The sequence below is a fragment of the Monodon monoceros genome, unplaced genomic scaffold, assembly GCF_005190385.1.
Source record: "Monodon monoceros isolate NGI ecotype Baffin Bay Population unplaced genomic scaffold, NGI_Narwhal_1 Super_Scaffold_16, whole genome shotgun sequence".
In the NCBI taxonomy this organism is placed as follows: Eukaryota; Metazoa; Chordata; class Mammalia; order Artiodactyla; family Monodontidae; genus Monodon; species Monodon monoceros.
In genome coordinates, this window is record NW_021703772.1 from 22,312,807 (window position 1) to 22,329,910 (window position 17,104).

The 17,104-nt window shown below is 34.8% G+C and overlaps 1 protein-coding gene across 1 annotated transcript in view; it reads left to right on the top strand.

The window, feature by feature from the left end:
- The window catches only part of ABCA12 (ATP binding cassette subfamily A member 12), a 178,547-nt gene that overhangs the window by 96,456 nt on the left and 64,987 nt on the right, over positions 1 to 17,104 (top strand). The window contains exons 16-23 of the mRNA XM_029225551.1: positions 2,212 to 2,385; positions 5,424 to 5,588; positions 5,914 to 6,124; positions 7,921 to 8,060; positions 9,804 to 9,923; positions 13,067 to 13,157; positions 15,312 to 15,491; positions 16,077 to 16,392. Of these exons, the coding sequence (XP_029081384.1) occupies positions 2,212 to 2,385; positions 5,424 to 5,588; positions 5,914 to 6,124; positions 7,921 to 8,060; positions 9,804 to 9,923; positions 13,067 to 13,157; positions 15,312 to 15,491; positions 16,077 to 16,392 (1,397 nt within the window). The remainder of the gene's footprint in view (positions 1 to 2,211; positions 2,386 to 5,423; positions 5,589 to 5,913; positions 6,125 to 7,920; positions 8,061 to 9,803; positions 9,924 to 13,066; positions 13,158 to 15,311; positions 15,492 to 16,076; positions 16,393 to 17,104) is intronic.

Genomic DNA, 17,104 nt, shown 5'->3' on the forward strand with positions numbered 1-17,104 from the left:
AATAGAAGAAAAATCCTGAAGCGAGAACATCATCATTGTCTGTTCCTTTCCTTCTACTTTTCCTATCCCTTCCTTTGCCTCCTTTGTCCTCTCCTTTTCTTTACCCCAGATGCTTTTCTTAAATAAGGGATGCCATCAGTAATTCTTTATATTCATTATCACTTTCACATTATCTGAGGTAAATTTTCACATTCTATTATGATGATATCAAAGTCAAGTTTCAGTAATCTAATTGGGGGAAAAAAAGACCATTTACAATTTGCTGAAACTAAAATTAAAAGGAATACTTCTTTTTATTTTTTAAAAGCCCCAAGACAAGACAGACTATATAAAATAGATATGGTCAAGGGAACTCTGGGTAAGTTTGGAGGTATAGTAAACATTTTTTGCTGTGAAAATGAGTAACGTTATTTCCTCATAGGCTGATAATAGGGTTTTCCACTTGAAATGTTTTATCTTTTACCCCTTTTCCAAGTTCATTGTCTGGAAGTGTCATAGAAATTTTCTAAAAGAATTTCAGCGCTTAAGAGCTCATCCATTCAAAACTTACGTGTGACAGAGTGTGTCATTTCTAAACACAACCCAGTTATTCTCCAATATGGGGTAAAGTTTTTTAAAAGCCCTTAAGGCTGACTTTGGAATATTTATGTTTGTGTCATTTTAATTGGTTCTCCCAAACAAAAATTAAAACTGCTTTACCTTCACGTTTCTTCCTCTTGTTACAGCAATTAATATTTCTTTCTTTTTCTTCTTTCTTTTTTAAATTTATTTTTGGCTGCGTTGGGTCTTCGTTGCTGCTCACGGGCTTTCTGTAGTTGTGGAGAGCGGGGGCTACTCTTCGTTGCCTGGTGCACGGGCTTCTCTTTGCAGTGGCTTCTCTTGTTGTGGAGCACGGGCTCTAGGTGTGCGGGCTTCAGTAGTTGTAGCACGTGGGCTCAGTAGTTGTGGCACACGGGCTTAGTTGCTCCATGGCATGTGGGATCTTCCCAGACCAGGGCTCAAACCCTTGTCCCCTGCATTGGCAGGCACAGTTTTTAACTGTGCCACAAGAGAAGCCCAGCAATTAATATTTCTTTATTAATTCTTTCCCCTTTGGTTTCACCTTTCACTTATATGATCCTAAGATCAGCTATCACATTTTTGGCCTCTGAAGAGCAGGTTCATTTTAGTAAGTAAAAGCAGGTAAATAGAGAGCATACATTCTTATTACTTTAAAAAGAAAAGAGAGAAAAGTTTCTATAATCTTGAATTTCATAAACTTTTTCTTTATTTCAACTCAGTGGCAATAGAGTTGCCATCTTACTTCCCATAGTCACACATCACTTTTCACACAAGCATTACTCTCCAGGATGGTTGATTCATATTATTGTGTGATTCTGGGCTTTTTGTCTTCACCTTTCATCTCTGGACCCCAGAGTTTATTGTACAAGATTATAACTTCAAATGATTATATAAATGAAATGCAATTTAAATAAAGTAAGAGTAAAATTTTAAAGAGAGCAAAAGTCTTTTCTTTTAAAGTTTATCAATTTTTTAAAAAAATTATTTATTTTATTTATTTATTTTTGGCCGTGTTGGGTCTTTGTTGCTGCACACGGGCTTTCTCTCACTGTGGTGAGCGTGGGCTACTCTTCGTTGCAGTGCGTGGGCTTCTCATTGTGGTGGCTTCTCTTGTTGCAAAGCACGGGCTCTAGGCGCGTGGGCTTCAGTAGTTGTGGCTCACAGGCTCTAGACCACAGGCTCAGTAGTTGTGGCACATGGGTTTCATTGTTCCGTGGCATGTGGGATCTTTCCCAGACCAGGGCTCAAACCTGTGTCCCCTGCATTGACAGGCGGATTCTTAACCACTGCGCCACCAGGGAATTCCCGAGAGAGCAAAAGTCTTAAACTAGTAATTTTCCTAAACAATCCAAACCAATTTTCTTTCTTGGTGTCATCATTCACCCAGTCGTTCAAGCAAGAAATATGGGAATCATTATGGATTTTTTTCTGTCTCTTTTCCCATCTTACTTCTTAAGCTTTCCAGTGAACTATGGACTTTTTCTAGGTTTATTGATAGTAATTAGTGCTTTAAACAAAATAATTATATGATTTTGAGTATAATTTGTCTTATTTTTAAATGAAATCTAAAAGTATAAGAAAACCTCTCAAAATGGACAGGTGGATTCAGAGGATTCACAGCTAAAATATTTTTCTTCCTCCAACTTGTAGATTATTTCTAGTGTGTTCTGGTGGCATTCCTGTGACGCTAATGTGACCAGTCCCAAATTGGAAGATGCAATGAAGGAATTCTGCAGCATACCTCTTCCAGAGAGATCCCATCTGTCTTACCTCATTGGACTCACTCTTCTGCACTACTTAGACATTTACAACTTCACATACAAGGCAAGTTGCTATTGATGAAATATTTTAATATTTATAGTATAATATAAAAAATTGATTATACCTGTATGCTCCCTGATACTATAAGGAATGTGATCCATTCATAGAGCTTTTGGAATTATAGCTTTATTTTAGAGCTAAGTGGGACCTTAGTGATCATATATTGTAAATTTGCATATTTAATAGATGAGGAAGTTAATATTATGGCCTTATTAACTCTCAATTTGTATATCCAAGACCAGGAGTTAAATTTAATATACACTATACTAGAGTATGAAATACAAATGTTATAATAACTTTTTTAAAAAGTGAATGCACATTAATTTTGTGGGATAAAAATAAAGATTAGAACAAAGTTTTTCATTTTCAAGTAAAAGAATCAAGGTTTTTTTGGGTATTTAAAAAAGTACTTTTTGTGTTTCCTTCATCAAGTTTTGATAGAGGCTACCATTATTTATCCAGTACAACAAAACAGTGGTCAGTATTAGAGCTGTAAAGTCAGCAGTAACTCCATCTTTCAATAACTAGATACTTTATAAGTACTTGGTGAATAAAAAACTGAAACAAAAATATAAACATAGGAAAATTAAACACCTATATCCACCCAGATCTCTACTAGGTCAAAATTATTTACATGTTATTGAAAACACTGAAAAAAAAGTGTTTTTCTCTTTAAAGTAAGAAAAACCAGAAGCAACACGGCTGACTTATGTTGTTGATGCATTTCAGCAAAGGGGATGAAGGCATTTTAGGACTAGTTACAAATAATCTTGTTCAAAGTCATCATTATCCGACCCTTATATTCTGCCCCCTAACTGGCCTCCCTTGCCTCCACACTTGTCCCCACCACTCCCTGAGCAGCAAGAGTGATCCCTTTAAAACTTAAATTGTATTATGTCATTCCTCTGCTCAACACCTTCCCCAGTGGCTCCTCATTTTATTCCAGCAAACCCTCAAATCCTGCCGGGGCCCCAGGGCCTGCACAACCTCTCCTTATTTCTAAAATCCCATTTCCTATGTGGCTACTCCTTGGGCCCAGGGCTGCTGCATGGGACCACTCCAGGCCATGCCCTTCATCTAATTTGCTGCACTATGTGTCTTTACTCAATGTTGACCTTCTTAATAAGATACCCTGACAATCCTATTTAAAATACAACCAACTTTCATCTGTAGCCCTCTCAAACCTCCTCTCGATGCTCTGTTTGTTTTCTGTTACACTTCCAGCATACTATGTATTTTATTTAGTATTCACTTTTGTTGTTTATTTTCTGTCTACCTCTATTTGGTGTAAGCTCCACAAGGGCCTTTTTGTTCACTGAAACATTTCAAATGCCAAGAACAGTGCCTGGCCCATAGAAGAATTTAGCAAATAACCATTAACTAATGAATATTTATTTTACATAACTTAAAATGCATATAAATTGATATTATTAATTTTTTTATCTAAAATTTTAATCCTTATCTTACAATGTCTCTGCAGAGCATATATCAAACCAACTATTTCTTGTTGAGTATAGTAAATAAATATGTGCATTTTACAAGCAGAAGACAATTCCTAATTCTTTCAGGTATTGCAAGTAAAATAATAAAAATTTCTCATCATTAGTCAGTTTATTTCAAATCAGTGTCGGAATTCCTAGAATTTTGGCAGAGCTGGAAGAAAAATTAAAATGTTGAATCTGATTTAGAAAAATCTGATTGCAATTAATAGCTGTGTTATTGAGACAGCTCTGTCTTTGTGATATTTCTCCAAATGAATCTTGTCCTCATATAGTGGCCTTTGACCCCCTTGGACACACCAAGAGCTTTCCCTCTTCATGAACCTCACAAATCTTTCCCCCTCTGTCTATTACCTTCCTCTCCCTATTCCTCCTATGGTTTGTTCTTTCTCCCCTTTGGGGTGTCATCTTGGAAAGACTTCTTTTGATTTCTTAGCTAAACTCCCTACCTCCTCATATTCCCCAGCTTTTTGTTCATTGATTTGTTTCATATCTGTTTCTCCTATTATTACAAAACTCCCTGAGTGGAAGGATGATGCCAGTTTGTGTACCACTGTACCCATCACCTCGTACCCATCACCTCACCCAGTGCTGGGAACATAACAGGCACTCAGTTAACGTCTGTTGAATAATTGAGTGAATGAGAGAATAAAATTAAAATTTTAATTTAAAAAATATTTTCAGTGTTTCTTCCTGCAAGAGAAATACGTTAGGGGATTATGATTAAACCTGATAGACCACATGAGCTTTTTGACAGAGCTTTTCTGATTTTAAGGAGCACATTATATGATTTTTGAATAATGGCGTACATGAAGAATTATGTAATTGACATTTGCCTTTCTGACTTTTAAAATCATTTATTTTTGGCAAAGTTATTGAGGTATTATTTTTATGTTATAAAATTCACACATTTTAAGTGTACAATTTAATGGGTTTTTTAGTAAGTTATAGAACTGTGCAACCGTTACCACAATCTGATTTTGTAACATTTCTATCAACCCAAAAATAAACCTTGTGTCCATTTACAGTCAATTCTCATTCTGACCTCTAGCACAGGCACCCTCTAATCTATTTTCTGTCTCTATGGATTTGCCTTTTTAGACATTTTATTTAAATTGAATCGTACAATATGTGGTCTTCGTGTGTAGCTTTTTTCACTTAGTATAATGTTTTGAGTTTCATACATGTTGTAATGTGTCAGTAAGTAATTTCTTTCTTTTACCAAATAGTATTCCAGTTTAAGGATATAAATTTTTTTTATCCATTCATTTGGATTGTTTCCACTTGTTGGCTATTGTGAGTAATGCTGCTATAGACGTTCCCATACAAATCTTTGTGTAGACGTGTTTTTTCATTTCTCTTGGGTAAATGCCTAGGAATCCAATTTCTGGTTGTATGGTAAATTTATGTTTAACTATTTAATAAACTTCCAAAATGTTTTCCAAAGTGACTGTACCTTTTAATATTTTCACCAACAGTGTGTGAGGGTTCCAGTTTCTCCACAAAAATAATTTCTTTTTTTGTTGTTGCTGTTCCTGTCAGGTGTTTTTCCCTAGGGAAAATCAAAAGCCAGTAGCAAAGATGATAGAACTCTTCATAAGGCTAAAGGAGATTCTCAATCAGATGGCTTCTGTCACACGACCGCTGCTAGACAAAATGAGATCCCTGAAACAAATGCACCTGTCCAGAAGTTTTCCATTAACACAGGTAGAAAAGTCACCCAGCAATATTCTTGCTGGAAAATTCCTTTTGTCATCTTAACTTTTATTTGAGATTAGTTATAATACATTCAGCTACAAATATAGTACATTGACAAAAATCACTTACAGAAAAACTCTTCTACTCTGGCAAAAGTTTTGGCCACTTAAATTGGAGAAGTTTAGCGTCGTACATTTACATTTGGGATACATGTTTTAAAGGAATTGTGGAATTATAAGGATCGTCTAAGCATTATCAGGTTTTCTTCTATATTGTTTTCAATAGCATTTATAGCTCATATAATGTTGATAAATCATGTATTTTTATCTCACAGGCAATGTACAGAAACAACCGGCTAAACACTCCACAAGGATCATTTAGTACCATTTCCCAAGCACTGTGCTCCCAAGGAATTACCACTGAATATTTAGTTGCCATGCTGCCCTCTTCTCAGAGGCAGAGAGGCAACCACACCAAGGATTTTTTGACTTATAAATTAAGTAAAGAGCAAATTGCTGAAAAATATGGAATTCCCTTACATGCCAGTGAGTATACTTCAAAATCAGTGTGGGAATGTCGCCTCCTAACAACATGGTCTGCTAAATCTTGGCCTTTTTTTTTTTACTTGGCTGTATTCCCTGTATTGTACAATATATCCTTATAGCTTCTTTTATACATAATAGTTTGTGCCTCTTAGTCCCCTATCCCATCTTGCCCCTCCTCCCTCCTTCCCTTTCCCCACTGGTAACCACTAGTTTGTTCTGTGAGTCTGTTTCTTTTTTGTTATACTCCCTAGTTTGTTGTATTTTTTAGATTCCACATAAAAGTAATATACAGTATTTGTCTTTGTCTGACTTATTTCACTTAGCATCAGTGCCCTCCAAGTCCATCCACGTTGTTGCAAATGGCAAAATTTCATTCTTTTTTATGACTAATATTCCATTATATATATATATATATACACACCACATCTTATTTATCCATTCATCTGTTGATAGACACTTAGGCTGCTTCAGTATCTTGGCAAATGTAAATAATGCTGCTGCGAAGATTGAGGCGCATGAATCTTTTCTAGTTAGCATTTTGGGTTGGGGTATATACCCGAGTGGAAGTGCTGAGTCACATGGTAGTTTTATTTTTAGTTTTTTTGAGAACAACTCTGTACTGTTTTCCACAGTGGCTGCACCAATTTACATTCCCACCAACAGAGCACGAGGGTTCCCTTTTCTCCACATCCTCACCGATATTTGTCCTTTTTGTTCTTTTTGATGATGGCCATTCTGACAGACGTGAGGTAATATCTCATTGGGGTTTGATTTGCATTTGCCTGATGATTAGCCGTGTTGAGCATCTTCTCATGTGCCTGTTGGCCATCTGCATTTCCTCTTTGGAAAAATGACTATTCAGGTCTTCTCCCCATTTTTTAATCGGGTGTTTTTTTAATGCTGAGCTGTAATCTTAGCTTTTTGTAATAAATGAAGCATTAATTTTCCCCAAGAAAGCACTCATACAGCACTTAACCACACATCAAGCATGTTCTGCATATCAGCTCATTCACTCTTCACTTACCTATGAGGTAGGTGCTACTATAGCTGCATCTTAGTAAGGGAAATGAGGCACAAAGCGCTCGAGTAACCTGGACACCGTTGTCCAACATGAAAGTATCAAAGCTATGATTTGAACCCAGGCAGTCTGCTGCAAAGTCTCTTAACCACTACACCTTGCCAGTAAATGATAAAACGATGTGCCTTAAATCTGCTCCGGTCAATATTTTCTCTTAACTTTTTAGAATTAGAAATTTGTATCACACACAGAAGAGCTTCATGAATGTAGCAGAAATAAACGTTCAGTGGCACATCAAAGCTGTTTACTTTGAGATGTAAAATATGATTGGCTGAGCTTTACCAAACAATATAGGGTTGTTTAATATAGCAATTGGATTGATGCATTTATGCATCTTTTTATTCATTCAACAGACATTTATTGGACAGCTCTTATGTATCTAGTACAGTAGCAAACTTTTGCATATTTTTAAAAATTAAGGGCTGGTGAGGAATATCTGTTGGAAGACATTCTGAAATGTGCTTTTCAACCTTTCTAACTCCTCTTGGCAAAATGCCATCACTTACTATGCACTTGCTTATTGGATTAAACTTTTACACCTAAAAAAGATTTGTTACTATGCTTTCTTACTTTGATACCAGATGCGTCACATTTGTTAATAACAAGGGAAGTATAAGGCATGTTTTTTGGGGTGCTATAACAATAATATTTGTCAGTTTACCATGAATAGATTTTAAATGCATGTATTAAATGGTTTTATTACACTTTTTCTTTCCAGCACCATTTTGCTTTTCTCTTTATAAAGACATCATTAATATGCCTGCCGGACCTGTGATTTGGGCTTTCTTGAAACCCATGTTGTTGGGAAGGATTTTGTACGCACCATATACCCCCATCACAAAGGCAATAATGGAAAAGGTTTGACCATTATCACTCGAAGTTTCTGTCTTGAGTATTAAGATGATTTTTAAAGTAGTCAGCTTCTAGCTGACTCAGACTTCTTTATAGCCTACATACTATTACCTTTGGCTTTCTGAAACTCTTAACAATTCTCAACTTCTGCCCTGTATATGTTTAAACAATGTAGATTGGGTGGTAGCTCCTTGAAGAGAAATGAACCTTGTTAACACTTGAGAATGTGGTTAGTTGGAGCAAGACCTCAGATTTTTCAATTTATCTCCAAAAGCAGAAAATGTTTCTACAACTAGCATCTAAGTTTCAAAGTATGTAAAAATAATGGCACTAGAAAAAACAATATTGGGCATTATATAACTAGTTTGAACAAAAGCAATTGCTAAATTATAGATTATTGGCTTCATATTTGTTTGTACACTTAATATCTTATATAGAGGATAGGTGTTGAGAAAGACATTATTAATAGTAACTATACTTATCACCTACCTAATATAACCATAATAGCATTTCTCTCTCACTTTTAAAGTTGGCTTTAGTGATTTGAATTATAAACTTGATGCTTTTAAAATGATAGAGTGAAAGTAAAAAACAAACAAAACTCTTTTTTACCATTACTTGGTCATTAAACTATAGTTTATATAAATATAAATTAGTTTTAGGTTTATATAAAAATAAACATGAAGTCATCACTGACTTCTAGAATGATCTTTGTTTTCACTGTTTGTGTTTTAATACCTTATTTGCTTTATTGACTACACACTTTTACATAATTTTGCATAAATGAAGTCATTAAATGCTTATTTTCTAAGTGCAGTCTTTTTTTTTTTTCTTTTCTTTTTGCTTGACTCTCACCTATTTTTCTCCCTGCTTGATCCTACTCTTCCTTTCATGTAAACTAATGAATGTTAGCATTCAAGGATGTGGCTTTCTATAATTTATGTGCATTCCTCTAATCCTTTGTATATTATTATACTGTATGCACATTCATATGCAGAATGGTCATTGTTTGCATTATTAAAATGAGGTTTCATTATAACACTTTTCTGCATATTACTTTAGTCACATAGCAATACCTTGTGGAAATTCTTCCTATTCAATAGATTTAGTTCATTCATTCTTTTTGAAGATTGTAAATTTTTTTATACTATGGAACTTACTCAGCCAATCCTCAATTGTTGGACATTCTTTTTGTTTCTAGTGTTTGCTTTTGTTTTTTTGCTCATGTAAGCAATGCGGCAACAACTACTTTTGTGCCTATGACTTTACACAGCGGTATTTTTATTTCACAGAGGTGAATGTTCGAGATTGAGGGATTGAAGGATATTATATTCTGTTTTAATGACTATTGTCAGATTGCTTTCCAAAAAAAACTATATACATCCACCAGCAATTCATGAAAGTATTCTTCTTCTTATATCCTTGAACTAGAATGTTTCTTTAGTAGTAAACTGTACCATTGGTTAAAATGGGTAACTTGTGAGAATTCCAGAAGACATGCTTTTTGGCTGTAAATTTTCTGTGGACATGAAGTAAACCCTAGATTTTCCAGAATTTTTATAAGTGATCTCGATCCTATAAAAGCTGCCACTTAAAAACTTTTGACCATATGGGAAATTTCTGACAATGTTCTACTAACTCTACTTTTTAGAACTGTTTCTTGAAATTATGTAACAAAACAACCATAAGATACCTTTTTGAAATATAGGAAAAATACTAACGGACCAGATTTTTTTCTTTTTCTTCAAGTCTAATGTAACTCTGAGGCAGCTGGCAGAATTAAAAGAAAAATCTCAAGAGTGGGTGGATAAGTCACCATTTTTCATGAGTTCCTTCCACCTGTTAAACCAGACGATTCCAATTCTCCAGGTAGGAGATGGTTCTGTTATTCACTTTTGTACGAAATGTAATTCTTTGAGATTTTAATCACCATCATTATGTGAATGGGCAGATAGTAACTTAGAATCCATATTCAACAGATTAAAATTGCCTCTGCTCCAGAGAGCAGATCTGAGACAGGATAACAGATCTGTCACTTACGTTTGTAACCATCCTCACCTCTTACACCACAGTTTCTCTGTATGTAATTCAGAGATAAATCATTTTACAAGTTGATCCTGAGGCATAACTAGTGATGTAAATCTATTTTCCAAAATTAAATGCAATAAAACTACTTAAAATATGCTTATTTTATTTCTCTAGGTTATGTTTTGCTATTTTAACTGAACCAAAATTCCGAAAATACTAATATTCTGAAGAAGAATGTTAAATCTAGGGAGTTCTTTGGTTGAAACATTTGACACTCTATTTTAGGTTAAAGATTTGACAGTGCAACTCAAATCCAATACACACTACTTGAAAAGTATAATCTTCAATTCCCATAAAAGATGCAGGGTTTTCTGAAAAGGATGCAAGTAGTGTGGGGAAATGTTCCAATCACAAAGAGAGCTATTGGCAGGTAAACATCAAGCAGCAGAGTTAGACCCATTATCAATAGGAGAAGAGAAAATTTTCAGGAATGGTACCAACTTAGGAACTTCAAGAGAGTATGGCTTGTGTATTCAAAGACTTGAGAGAGGCCCTTGGAAAATTGATGGAGCCCTAGAAGATTTTTGTAGCAACAAAAGTGTCCTTCTTTATAATCACGCTCAAAAAGTTAAACAGAACAAAGAATTTGTGTCGTACAACTTTGTTAGAAAAGTTATACACAAAAGATGCTTTACTCAGTCTTTGTTTTGACTATCAATTAGTGCATAGTTACAATTACAACCTGAATCTTGTTATAAATGATAAAATTAATTTCTAAATAGATATTTAACACAATTAACACAAAATAAGCTTTTCATCAAACATCTTCCCCACAATTTACTATTAAATTTAGTTCTAATATTAAGCATGTCCATTTATTTTAATATTCTACTCTTCTCTGATCTTGAGCACATTGCTATCTTGATTAAATCTCAGCCCCCCCGCCCCAGTTTTACTGAGAAATAATTAACATACATCACTGTATAAGTTTAAGGTATATAGCGTGATGGTTTGATATATACATATTATGAAATGATGACCATAGTAGGTTTAGTTAACATCCATCATCTCATATAGATAACAATTAAAAAAAAAAAAGGAAAAAAAATTTTCTCCTTGTGATGAAAACTCTCAGGCTGTACTCTCTTAACAGCTTTCCTATATGTCATACAGCAGTGTTAACTGTAGTTATCATGTTGTAGATTACATCCCTAGTACATATTTATCTTATAACTGGAAGTTTCTACCTTTTGACCACCTTTATCCAATTCCTCATCTCCCCACCCCCTACCTCTGGTAATCACAAATGGATATTTTAAGTGGCCTTTTTTTAGTGAATCTCAGATAACAAAGGCTACATGGACGGTACCTTTGACACATGTGTTTTCCTCAGTGGAAAATTGCTCTTTTCTCCTAAAACTTTTTTTCTGTGAACAGATAAAAATCCTACACATATTATTGCATTAAGGAAAGTTTTGTTGGCTAAAGCAGTGAATTAAGAAAGGACATTATCTGTGCATAACAGTTCCAAAGTACAGTAATTTGCTAAGAAGAAATGCTATGACCATGTCCATAAAGGGATCATCATCTAATGGGAGTATCTTTATTTTGTTCTAGACCAAAATAAGTTCTTGTTCTCAATTATTGAGGAAAACTTATTTCTGAAAATGTGTACAGAATTTGAAACTTCAAGCTTTTAGCACATGACCTGGCTTTGCCATTGTGAACTCTTAGGCAAATGACTTAAAATACTTGCTACAGTTTATGAAACTCTAAAATGGGTCCATTGATAATCACTTCACAGACTTGTGAAGATCGTATTGTGGAAGCATTTGAAAATAATATTATATATTATAGGCAGGATTGATTGTAACAGGAGTGATAAGAGAATGGAAATAGAGTTAGATGGATCGTCTCTGAATTGCAACTAACACAGTGATTTCCTTATTAGTAACGTTCTGATTCAGATTTTCTATAATGTGCAAATTAATTCCTGGTAAATAGTTAGATTTTAAAGAACTTGGGTTATCATAGTGTATAGCTGCATAATAGCCATCTGTCTTCATGCTACCAACTACTCTTAGACTCCTCAGCAACTATAGATTTAGCAAATTAATTCTATTATATATATGCTCTATTAATACATATTATTCTTAATCATTTATCTCCATGATAACAAAACAAGATATTGGTAGAAGGACAGAATAATAAGTAGTACTGAACTGTCCTCTAAAGGGAGAACAACTTAAGCCTAGGTCACAAAAAAACTAGGCCATGAATTTACACACAAGATGAATAAACATTTCTTTAATCAAGGTGAAGTCTCTCTCTTCAACTTTCCTTTCGACCCTTATTAATTGTGCATCCTTAGGGAAATTTACATAGCTTCCTGGGCCCTAGCCTTGTCCTCTATTAGCTGGGGATAATAATAGTACTTACCTCTAGGTATTATTGAAAACTAAGTGAGAAAATCAAGGTAAGGTAAACTCTATTAGACAGTGTCCAGCACTTAGTAAAATCTCAATAAGTATTACCTAGTAGACAACTACAGTGGTAGAATTTATGTCTCCTAATTTGCAAGATAGCTACAAAAGCCTTTATATTTTAAAAGCACTTTTTTTAAAAAATTTTCAGTCTTTCCATGAGTTACTCCATGTAAAGTTTTATCATCAGTTTATTTTTCCATGTTCACATAGCTGCACTTATTACAGTATAAAGCAATACCATAATAATTTACATTTGACTAACCTGATTAGATACCACTTTACAGAAAAGTAACCTGAAGCTGGAAGAGGCTGAGTGCTTGCTGAAAGCCTTTGAGCTAGGAAGTAGTAGGACTAGAATACAAATCAGTTGGGAGTCTTTGCAAAATGGTGCATTGAAAATGCCCAGTAGTGGTACCTCATTTCACTGTGGGGTTATTAGAGAGACAGTGATTAAACATGTTTTCTTTTTGTACTGAAACTGATTCCCTATGTTGTTAGAATACTCTAAGAAACCCATTTGTGCAAGTTTTTGTAAAATTCTCCATGGGACTTGACGCTGTTGAACTCTTGAAACAGATGGATGAACTCGGTGAGTCCAGATGCACAAAACTTTTATTTACTTGTCATGTCAGAAATGTGAAAAGCATTGTGCCATATAAGATCTTCTTTTCCTTTTCTTCTGTATTTGCTTTCTATCTAGTTATCCTAAGAAAAGTAAAATCCTGGATATATCTATCCATCTTCTTCCTAGTTAGTTGTACAGTTACAAGTAGTAATGATTATTTTGATACCTAGTGCCTGTAGTTAGTTTCAATAATTATAATGCAATATATTCCGTGTAAATGCAGCTTGTCCTTCAATCACAGGTAGGTTGCTACAGGAGGACACTTTTTTGGGGTAACTTGATGAAAAGCAAGTCTTTAAGGACAAAAGAAGATGAAGTGGTTTATTTCTGGCTACATTTATAATTTTATCTCCACTGGCCTTAGTATCACTTTGACTAACTCAGAATGTAACCAGAAGAAGTTATAGAGCTAGCAAAAACAAAACAAAAGCAATGCAGAGACTCAAACGAAAATAAACCTAAATCACTATTCAAGGTCGGCTCCTCCTCTCATGATCATTTAAAAGGAACAGGCAGAAGAGGATCAAAGAAAGCTGTCTGAACTTATGCATTCCCTCTGCCACATCCCCACCTTCAACATTAAGGGATGCAAGATGTCTAATTCAGTCTGTGTCTGATTCCCTGTTGCTATGCAACCATGGGTAAGAGGAAGGGATTGAAAGCATCAGAATTTGACCGCAGTAGAGCAAATGCCCCTCCTCCTCCCCAGTGCTACTGGGACTTATGTGATTTAGGTTGTAAACCAGTGGGGAGGAATTATGCCTACATTTATATTCTGTATAATTTTATGTACTTTATGATAGTCAACCCTGTTTGATTAAAGGAAGATGTTAGTGATTTATTCTCTAAAATTATCATTTGGGTAAGGAAACATTTGATCAAAATATCAGGGATAAACTACAAATTTCCTATATAGTTTTTTTTTTTATTTCTAACTTTAGATATAGGAGATGAGTTTTAGAATTTAAAAGAAGGTTAAAATGACTACAGCAGTGAGACTTACTGTTTGTGTAATTGTATATTTAACTTAGTATCAAAGAGGTTTTATAGTTTGGATTTGGGGAGCATTGACTCTTCATAGCTCTATCTACCAGCATTTCTGAAGAATCCTTTGCTGTTGTGTTGATTTCCAGTGGCCGCTGGAGGCCACTGTTCAACCACAATTTTACCCCTCCCCCACCAATGTCTCTATGAAGCAAAACATTTCATTTTAAATTCTAATGAGAGGTGCATTTAAGAAGTTGCCCTCTGTGAGAAATTTAGTCTTCTATTGGATGATGGTAGAGACATGTTTGGGTTCTGTGAAGAGGGATTTATGATATCACAGCCTTCTCAGTATTCATGGTGATCAAGTCAGTGAAAATTTAATTGGCCAAGTGATTTATTAACTTGCAATTTTATATTTACCCTTTGTCTCAGTTGATTTCCTCATAAGGAATCATGAAATTGAAGAGCAATTAAATCCTCTTTCTTCCAAAGTAATTACCTGAAAAAAAATCTTGATCATTTTATCTAGAGTAATACAGTTACGGATAGAGATAGCTCACATAAGGTTTTAAGTCAAACAGTATTAGAAAGTTGTAACTGTGTGGCATAGATTGTCACCTGAGAAATGATTCTGTATCACAACTGACTGAATGATGTCATTTATTTGTTCTACACACTCTGCGTAGACTTTCCTTGCTTAAATTCTTACATCTACATTCCCTTAACAAAGCAAGAATTTCTGTTTATTCAAATGCTTCACCTCTAGTTTATAGTTTTCTTCCTAACTAATGCAGATAGATTTTTTAAAATTATTCACCTTTAGTCTTTGGTTAATTAAATTGTAGCAGAATATACTTCTGAATTACTTTGTACCGTTCTTTGTACTTGGGTTTACTGTGTCTGTAACTAGTTCAACATTCTCCTCAGTGAACATTTGCACGACTGGCTACATTTTCCCAGATATAGAGTACTAGATATTTTTAGAGTAAATTCTACAAGTTCTTATTATTTATAATCTAGTTTAAGGTTTACTACTTACCAAAAAATCAGTATTTTGTCCTGTTACTACTAGAAACAACATTATAACACAACATTATAATATGCTTTGTGTCTGTTTTTTTTCTTCTTTAGATATTCTAAGGCTAAAATTAGAGAACGGCATTGACCTCATTGATCATCTTAACACACTGTCTTCCCTGACAGTAAATATTTCCTCCTGTATATTATATGACCGTATTCAGGCAGCAAAAAGCATAGATGAAATGGAAGGAGAGGCTACAAGACTCTACAAAAGCAATGAACTCTTTGGAAGTAAGTGTTATTCTACTAGAATTTGAGCTTCTCTCTGTACTAAAATTGGCCAAATTCTTCCCTCACTTCTTTCATCCAGAGCTCAGAAAAGTAGTTGGGGGTGGAGGGAGGACACTGTCCCCTCTGATGTCCTTAGAAATGAGAACCTTTCATGTAGACAACCAACCCTATTGATTGAGGAGCCTTCAATATGTGTAATTTTGTTGGTATGGTTAAAATTAAAACTGTAAAGGATTACATAATTACAGGATGAAGTTGAGTCCATCCTCATAATCAGTCAAGGTTATTCATTTGTGTGTGTGTGTATGTATTTATGTGCGTGTGTGTGGTTAATTTCAGTAAGTGGTTTAGAGTGATATATTTAATCTGGCCACTTAGTTTGTGATTATCTTCTCAAACTCCTGCTTTGAGTCCCTGAGGTTGTCACTTTCAGTTAGCCATCTTTTCTGTAAATTAGAAGTCTGACCTTACTGTCACATTACTAAGTCAGTTGCCTGTTTGGCTGCCCCCTATGTGTACCCTCCAAACAATGAATAATGTCAACCATAAAATAACCTTCTGATGTTGTTGCCATTTTATTTTTAGGTGTTATTTTTAAGCTTCCTTCTGATAGCAGCCAGCACAGAAGCTATGACTCTGAAAACGTCTCTCTTCCTCCTGTTGTAAAATACACCATCCGCATGAGTCTCAAGACCTCACAGACCACAAGAAGCATAAGAACCAAGATATGGGCCCCAGGGCCACACAATTCTCCGTCAAACAACCAGATCTATGGCAGGGCTTTTGTTTACTTACAGGATAGTATTGAAAGAGCAGTCATTGAATTGCAGACTGGAAGGAACTCCCAGGAAATAGCAGTCCAGGTCCAAGCAATTCCTTATCCCTGCTACATGAAAGACAAGTAAGTCCATGCACTTCCAGGCATTTTAAATAATCAACCCCTTTTTTTAGAATTCATTCACATGTGTCACATGAAAGGAATAACGTTCACCAAACCTTTGTCAAATGCTTGTTTCAAGGAAAAGATCCACAGTATAGGGCACAGCTCACTATAGCTGCCCATCGCTGCCCAAATGATGCTAAAGTTCTTACTAAATGATCCATGTTTTCTTTAATATAATCCTTAGCCTTCCAAGTACTTTGGCCCCCAAATTAAGAGAGTTGGACTCCAGACTTGAGTGCATCGCTGCATGATTTTGATGTTACCCACTCTCAACTGGTTTTACTTTTCTCTAATCAAATAAGGATGTTAAACAAAACAATCTTAAAATCCCTTCCAACTCTCAAATTTAATTAGAAATATGTGAGTGTAGGATCAATTTTACAGAAAAAAATTAATAAAACATTATTAATCAACTCTCTAAGATAAATATTGTGCTATCTGAAACTTATGTATTCTCAGTCCACTTGGTAGGAATCTTTATCTAAAATGGTTTTGCTAAATGAACAAAAAATGTAAAGATCATGCTTTTAGACAATTGAATTTGAATATTCAAGAAATTTGCCAGTAGGGTAGCACTGAATGGTTCTTCCACTCTGACCACAGTAAGAAAATAAGGGTGGTGGGCTAAGTTTTTCAAGCTCATTCTACACAAAAGCTTGAGGCTGAATAT